General features: G+C 40.2%; 1 protein-coding gene across 1 annotated transcript; it reads right to left on the bottom strand.

Annotated features, from left to right (window-relative positions):
* Positions 1-5,574: 5,574 nt before the first annotated feature.
* Positions 5,575-6,519, bottom strand: LOC141105233 (olfactory receptor 1E16-like). The gene has a single exon (XM_073595122.1). It carries the CDS (start codon positions 6,517-6,519, stop codon positions 5,575-5,577), a length of 945 nt encoding a protein of 314 aa, XP_073451223.1.
* Positions 6,520-8,260: the final 1,741 nt, after the last annotated feature.

The following is an 8,260-nucleotide window of genomic DNA, read 5'->3' as shown; positions in this document are numbered from 1 at the left end:
CGAAGAGTCTGGTGTGGATTTTAAGGGGAACCCCGCGCTGAGATTAAAAATAAAATATCAGGACAATCTTGTAACCTGAATGTCCAGGCCCTCAGAGCCAAGCGTGCTGCCCAAATCTCTAGGATGTTGATGGGCAAGGCCTTTTCAGTTCTGGACTATTTCCCTTGGACAGTCGCTTTGTTTTTTAAACTTTTTATGCATTGATACATGTCCCCTGGGGCAGGACCCAGATCCCCAAACACTTTTTATGACAATACCATGCATATAAGCCTTTAAAATTATCACTTTTGATTTCTCCCATAGACTTTTAAAGGGTGTTCGGTGGCTTTCGAATTTGTCGCGAACACTCCAAATTGTTCGCTATTCGGCACAGGCGAACTCCTTACGTTCGACTCGAACATCGGGCTCATCCCTATCAATCACCAAGGGGGCACCATTAGTCACACAGCCCAGAGGGAGGTGAACCATATCCTAGCTTGGGCAGAGAAGCATGTACCTTGCCTATCGGCAGTCTTCATTCCAGGAATAGAGAATTTGCAGGCTGACTTCTTGAGTCACCAGCAGTTATTCCCGAGGGAATGGTCTCTTCATTCTGACATCTTCCTGGCTATTTGCCAAAGATGGGGGACCCCAGACATAGATCTATTGACGCCCAGGTTCAACAAGAAACTGGACAACTTTGTGTCAAGGACAAGGGATCCACTCGCATACGGGATAGATGCTTTGGTGACCTCATGGGATCAGTTTTCACTGATTTATGCATTCAACCTATTCAACTGCTACCACGGCTTCTTCACAGAATCAAGCAGGAAGGAAGCCAGTGGTTCTTGTAGCCCCGGCATGGTCCAGAAGATCTTGGTATGCAGAGATTGTAAAAAATGGCGGTATGGCACCCATGGACCGTTCCACTACGTCCAGACCTGCTCTCGCAGGGACCAGTATTCCATCCTACCATACAAACTCTAAATTTAACGGTTTGGCTATTGAAACCCACAGTCTAAAGAATCGTGGGCTTTCTGGGTCAGTGGTATCTACCGAGGAAACCGGCTTCCAGAATCATATATTATAGAGTCTGGAGGGCATATGTTTCCTGGTGTGAATCCAGAGGTTTGCATCCTTGGAAGTATGTCATAGGAAGAATTCTTGTCTTTCTGCAATTAGGGGTAGAAATGAAGCTGGCCTTATCGGTATTGTTTCAAAGACCACTTGCTTCGCATTCTTTGGTCCGTGTTTTTATGCAAGGGGTAACACAGCTTAATCCTCCAGTTAGGTCACCTTTGAACCCTTGGGACTTGAATTTAGTCTTGTCAGTGTTAAAAAAACAGCCTTTTGAGCCTATACGGCATATTCCCTTGATCCTTTTGACAAGGAATTTTACTGGTTGCTATATTCTCTGCAAGAAAGGTATCAGAGTTGGCCACTCTTTCTTGTAAAGAGCCATATTTAGTTGTTCACAAGGACAAGGTGGTGTGGCGTCCTCATCCAAGTTTTCTGCCTAAAGTGGTGTCAGGTTTTCATCTGAACCAAGATATTGTTCTACCTTTGTTTTTTCCAGAACTCTGTTCTATGGAAGAGAAGTCACTACATTGCCTTAATGTAGTGAGAGCAGTCAAGGTCTATTTAAAGTGACTGCTCAGTTTCGGAAAACTGATGTTCTATTTTTATTGCCAGAAGGTCCTAGGAAAGGACAGGCAGTGGCGAAATCGACTAATTCTAGATGGATTCGGCAAGTTATTATTCAGGCTTATGGTTTAAAGGGGAGAATTCTACCTTTTCAAATCAAAGTGCACTCTACCAGGGCAGTTAGTGCTTCGTGGGCACTGCATCACCATGGTTCCATGGCTCAAATCTGCAAGGCCGCAACTTGGTCTTCAGTCCATACATTCACTAGATTCTATCAGGTGGATGTAAAAAGGCATGAGGATATCGCCTTTGGGCGCAGTGTGCTGCAGGCGGCAGTATAGGTCCTCAAGTCTGATAGTATTGCTTTGGGACATCCCACATACTAATTACTGTGGTGCTCTGTGTCCCGTGATGTACGATAAAGAAAATAGGATTTTTATAACAGCTTACCTGTAAAATCCTTTTCTTAGAGTACATCACGGGACATAGAGGTCCCTCCACTTTTTTGGGATATATGTATATTGCTTTGCTACAAAAACTGAGGTACTCCCAGTATGCGAGGGGTTATATAGGGAGTGAACTTCCTGTATTGGGTGTGCCAGTGTCCATCACCTGAAGGTGGCCTATAACCCACATAGTAATTACTATGATGCTCTGTGTCCTGTGATGTACTCCAAGAAAAGGATTTTACAGGTACTGTAAGCTGTTATGAAAATCCCATTTTTTTCTTCCTAGGGAAAATTCCTTAGTTAAAATACTCCTATCTTTCATTAGTAAATAAACATGTTTTTGTTTTTTTTGTTCTCTAAGGCTGCATGAAAAAAGTAATTATCAAATAAGGCTTCGTAGAAGTTTAATAAAATTATGCCTATGCAGTGTGTACCATATTCCTTATATTTTAATTTAAAAAATGTAAACTTTACACGGTGATGTGGTTTAGTCAATGATGTCTGCATGAAGTTGTAGAACTACTCAGTGTGTATAATATTGTCTTGTCTTCAGCAAACTGTTTGCGGTCTTTCTTGTGCATCATCTTTAGAAGAGGCTTCCTTCTGGGATGACAGCCATGCAGACCAATTTGATGCAGCATGCGGTGTATGGTCTGAGCACTGACAGGTTGGCCCCCCTCACCTTCAACCTCTGCAGCAATGCTGACAGCACTCATATGTCTATTTCCCAAAGACAACCTCTGGATATGCACTCAACTTCTTTGGTTGATCATTGCGAGGCCTGTTCTGAGTGGAAGAAGAAGAAGAAGAAACAAAAAGGTGCTGCGCTAATAGTGAATGAAATAAGCAAATAAATGTGATCTAGTGAGCAAGTAAATCTATTGGTTTAGTTGAAAAATGAAAACCCTGCAATGTTAAATTAATAAAGGGTAATCAAGAATACAGATGCAGTTAAATGCAATAAAGAAGTGAATCCTGTAAAGTGACAAAAAAAGAAGGGAATAACCTGTTGAGTGAAACATTTCAGGGTTTTAATTTTTCAACTAAACAAGGTTTACTTGCTCACTAGATCACATTTATTTCATTCACTATTAGCACAGCTTCTTTTTGCTTCTTGTTTGTTTGGTGTGTATTTCACTTTTGAGTTGCAGCTTTCTTAGCTGTCTTACTAGCGCAGTTTTTTCTTTAACATACTGTTCTGAGTGGAACCTGTCCTGTTCCAAACTGCTGTATGGTCTTGGCCACCATACTGCAGCTCAGTTTCAGGGTCTTGGCAATCTTCTTATAGCCTAGGCCATCTTTATGTAGAGCAACAATTCTTTTTATCAGATCCTCAGAGAGTTCTTTGCCATGAGGTGCCATGTTGAACTTCCAGTGACCAGTATGAGAGAGTGAGAGCGATAACACCAAATTTAACACACCTGCTCTCCATTCACATCTGAGACCTTGTAACACTAACGAGTCACATGACACCGGGGAGGGAAAATGGTTAATTGGGCCCAATTTGGACATTTTCACGTAGGGGTGTACTCACTTTTGTTGCCAGCGGTTTAGACATTAATGGCTGTGTGTTGAGTTATTTTGACGGGACAGCAAATTTTTTACTGTTATACAAGCTGTACACTCACTACTTTAAATTGTAGCAAAGTGTCACTTCTTCAGTGTTGTCACATGAAAATATAGAATAAAATATTTACAAAAATGTGAGGGGTGTACTCACTTTTGTGAGATACTTTATATACTATTTTGTCAAAAGTATTGGGACACCTGACTTTACACGCACATAGACTTTAATGGCATCCCAGTCTTAGTCCATAGGGTACAATATTGAGTTGGTCCACTCTTTGCAGCTATAACAGCTTCAACTCTTCTAGGAAGGATGTCAACAAGGTTTAGGAGTGTGTTCATGGGAATGTTTGACCATTGTTCCAGAAGTGCATTTTTGAGGTCAGGCACTGATTTCGGACGAGAAGGCCTGGCTTGCAGTCTCCGCTCTAATTCATCCCAAAGGTTTTCTATCGATCGAGGTCAGTGCAGGCCAATCAAGTTCCTTCACCCCAAACTCACTCATCCATGTCTTTATGGACCTTGCTTTGTGCACAGAGTCTCTCTGGTGGTCATTCACATCGCCTTGTGAATTCTTTAAAAGACAGAGAGCAATCTGCCCAACTGGAGGTGTAAGTAGCATTCTAACACAAGTACAGATGTTACACAATAGGACTTCCAATTACAAAATACATTATACATCCAACATATCTGCTTAATCAAAACTAAATGTTTGAGTAATAAAATGGCTGTTCCACTTTCCCCCACATGTGTAAACGAAGCAACTTTGACTGTGTAGTTCTTGTTGGTGCCAGATGTGTTGTTTGCTGCCTACAAAAAAATGCATATTTCCTTGATTTATACAAACTACAATGTCCACACATGAAAATTTAAAAGATCAGGCTATAGCAGCATGAGGGTACACCACGTTCCACCTGTGATGGCCAAGAACAAGAAATTAAAGCCATAAGAGTCAGGGACTATGAACAACCAGAAAAATATTACCTGGTTTGTTCAATTTCAGTACTGCATACTTAAAGAGGCACTGGGAAAAACAAACTCATTAGCTTTGGTGAGGTGGGCTCCACCCAGCAAGGTTGCCATTCCTGGGCACCCAACATTACCAGAGGTGCCAGACCAAAGTCAGATAAAGAGTCCAAGATAAATGCTTTTGATTAAATTGTTGATAAAAAAAACATAAAAAAAAAAACAGCCAACATGTTACAGGGGGCAACAAGACTTCCCCTTCATCAGGACTCAACACAGGACAAGACTTGAATGGACACAGAGAAGCAAGTTACTTCACAGATCTATATCAAAACCAGTACCAGTACCTGATAGCAGATGCTGAGCAGCAAAGGAGGCCTCCATTGCTGCTCAGCAACTGCTGTCAATTTCTTCCTCCATGAGGAGGCAGGTTGAATACCGGTTCTAATTTAGATCTTTGAAGTCACTGTTTTCTCTGAGCCCATCCAAGTCTTATCTTGTGTTGAGCCCTGATAAAGGAGAAGTGGTGTGGTCCCCCCAAAATGCATTGGATGTTTTTTTATATTACTTTTTTTATCAACAATTAAAACTATCTTGCACTCTTTTATCAAATTCAAGTTACATAGTAGGTGAGGTTGAAAAAAGACACAAGTCCATCAAGTCCAACCTATGTGTGTGATTATATGTCAGTATCAAGTCTGGCATTCCTTTCTGTATTTCTATGTTTAATTTCAGTTTCTGCTCTCAAATACAAATGGCTGTGTCAGATTCTGAATCTTTTGGGCTAAAGTGGATTAAGTGGTCGATGGGCAAAACATATGGCCGACAGAGCTGCTGATACACACGGGGAAATTATGGAACAAAATCCCTAAAGAGCTTCATACATCGTGCTAAATCCATATTTAAATATTCTGGCCCTTTGTGCACATGGTTCTCATACAATAAATTTGTTACAGGATCTGGCAAATATTTATTTAATGTAAATCATGTTCCATTTGCTTTTTATATTTTTGATAGCATTAAAAATATCTTTGTTTCTCAAAGAGTAGACAAATGGGTTGAGCATTGGAACCACAGCTGTATAAAGCAAGGTCAGCAGCTTGTCCAGTTCCTTAGAACCTTCAGAATCTGGTTTGCCATACAATATAATGATTGGAGCATAGAATAATATTACTGTGGTGAGGTGGGAGGTGCAACTGGAATAAGCTTTCAGTCGTCCCTCTGAGGAACGGATTTTTAGTACGGTGGAGATGATGAATACATAGGAGGTCATAATAAGCAAAAAAGGGACAGATACCAACAGTGCATCCTGACATAACATAAGTATATATCTGCTTCTAGCATCACTAGAGGTTATTGCATATAGTTCTTTCTGATCACAAAAGAAATGGTCAACATTTTGTGGGAGACAGAAGGACAACAGAGATGTGGCTAACACAATGACTGTTGCATTAGTTATTGATATGAGCCAAGGGGACAAAGCCAATGAAAGGCATACATCTTTACTCATAAGTAAGGAATATTGCAATGGCTTACAGATTGCCATATATCGGTCATAGGACATGGAGGTCAGTAGAAATACATCACAACCAGCTGACAATGAGAAGAAGTACACCTGAGTCATACAAGCGGAGAAAGACATCCAATGGTCAAGTGTTAGGAGTATGGAGAGAAGTTGTGGAAGAGTAGCTGAAACATATATAACATCACTAATAGCAAGATTACTCAAGAAGAAATACATTGGAGTATGGAGCTGGGGAACCAGACACACCAATACAGCAATGGTCATGTTTCCAAGAATAGTCATCAGATACATCATTAGAACTGCAGTGAAAAAGAGACATTGTCCAGTTTGAGTGAAGGAAAATGCTGAAATGTAGAACATATTTTCTGTACTGTTATGGCATTCCTCCATCTTCCTTCAATGGAAAAAAACATATAGTTGTGACATTTAAAATGTAACTAATATGAAAAAGATTCTTGCCATAAAATATGCTTTCCATTTACATACTAACCATTAAAATAGAAGTATGGCCAAAGCTTTTTTGTAAACCAGTTCAAAGAAGATGAAAGGCAAGACTCTCAAGCAGCAGCAGATAAAGTAAGTGCTGATTTTATAATTTTACTGTATAGGGTGCAGTGCCAAAATATAATGTAAAATTAATCAACAAGTGAAAAGAAAATAGAAATCACAAAAAAAGTAATTCACCATGAAATACAAGTGAATATGTAAGAAAATGCCCCGTTAAGAGCAAATATCATATATTGTAATATAATAAAGTCCACTAACTAAATCCACATGTCTGTATTTCTTCCACCAAATAAAGGATAATGACACTACCGTGTTATCCAGCCACCATCAATACACACTCACCGACTTCCAAGCTGCATGTATGCAAGCAGCAAACAACGCATGTTAAGCTTAAAGCCAACAAGCTCTGTAGGACTTCCCCAGTAATAGGAGCTGAGTGAACCTCCTCTTCAGAAAGCCATCCACACTTAACCATTTATAGACCGGAAGATTTTCCCCCTTAATTACAAGGGCATTTTTTGCGTCACTTTAACTGACAGTTGCGCAGTCGTGCAACGCTGTACCCAAACAAAATTTGTGTCCTTTTTTCCAAAAAATAGAGCTTTCTCTTGGTGGTATTTGATCACCTCTGCGGTTTTTATTTTTTGCGCTATAAACAAAAAAAGAGCGACAATTTTGAAAAAAAGAAACTTTTTGCTATAATAAAAAAAACTTGTTGCTATAATAAACTTCCCCCAAAAAATATAAAAAAACACATTTCTTCATCAGTTTAGGCCAATATGTAATCTTCTACATATTTTTGGTAAAAAATTCGCAATAAGCGTATATTGATTGGTTTGCACAAAAGTTTTAGCGTCTACAAAATAGGGGATAGATTTAGGGAATTTTTATTATTAATTTTTTTACTAGTAATGGCAGTGATCTGTGATTTTTAGCGGGACTGCGACATTGCGGCGGACAGATCAAACACTTTTGACACTTTTTTGAGACCAGTGACAGTTAAAGAGTGATCAGACCTAAAAACAGCAACTGATTACTGTATAAATGTCACTGGCAGGGGAGGGGTTAACACTAGGGGGCGATCAAGGGGTTAAGTGTGTTTCCTGGGAGTGTTTCTAATTGTATAGGGGCTGGGCTGACTGGAGGAGGAGAGAGATCACTGTTCCTAATTACTAGGAACAGCAGATCTCTCTCTAACTCCCCTGTCAGAACAGGGATCTGTCTGTTTACATGGACAGATCCCCATTCTGGCTCTTGTTCCTGCGATCCCAGGTGGCCGGAGGATATTGAGGTTGCTGGCCACACTCATCGGATCCCCCACCTTACAGAGGGTGCACCCGCGCCTGCTATGGCTCCTTAAAGGAGCCGACATACACCTACAGTGATTTGTGGGAACATGCCATTCTGCCGCCGTATAATGACGGCGGTTGGTCGGCAAGTGGTTAGACAGAGCTGGGTGGAAAAAAAGGGAAACAAGTGCATCAAGGCTCATTGTACAAACTGTATCATTTTCATGTTTTTTATCCTTTTTGAACACTGTGTTTATATGATGAATTTTTTCAATAAATATTATGAATATTATTTTTCCTACTTCTCCATTGTTCCTATGCCTTTAAAGTCCGAC

This window comes from Aquarana catesbeiana, linkage group LG08, assembly GCF_042186555.1.
Source record: "Aquarana catesbeiana isolate 2022-GZ linkage group LG08, ASM4218655v1, whole genome shotgun sequence".
NCBI classification, from domain to species: Eukaryota; Metazoa; Chordata; class Amphibia; order Anura; family Ranidae; genus Aquarana; species Aquarana catesbeiana.
Note: the sequence above shows the minus strand (reverse complement) of the source record. Positions and strands in the feature narration are given on the sequence as shown.

Bases quoted from the DNA above. Each gene is read 5' to 3' on its own strand.
- LOC141105233 (XM_073595122.1), bottom strand. From the start codon at position 6,519: ATGGAGGAATGCCATAACAGTACAGAAAATATGTTCTACATTTCAGCA.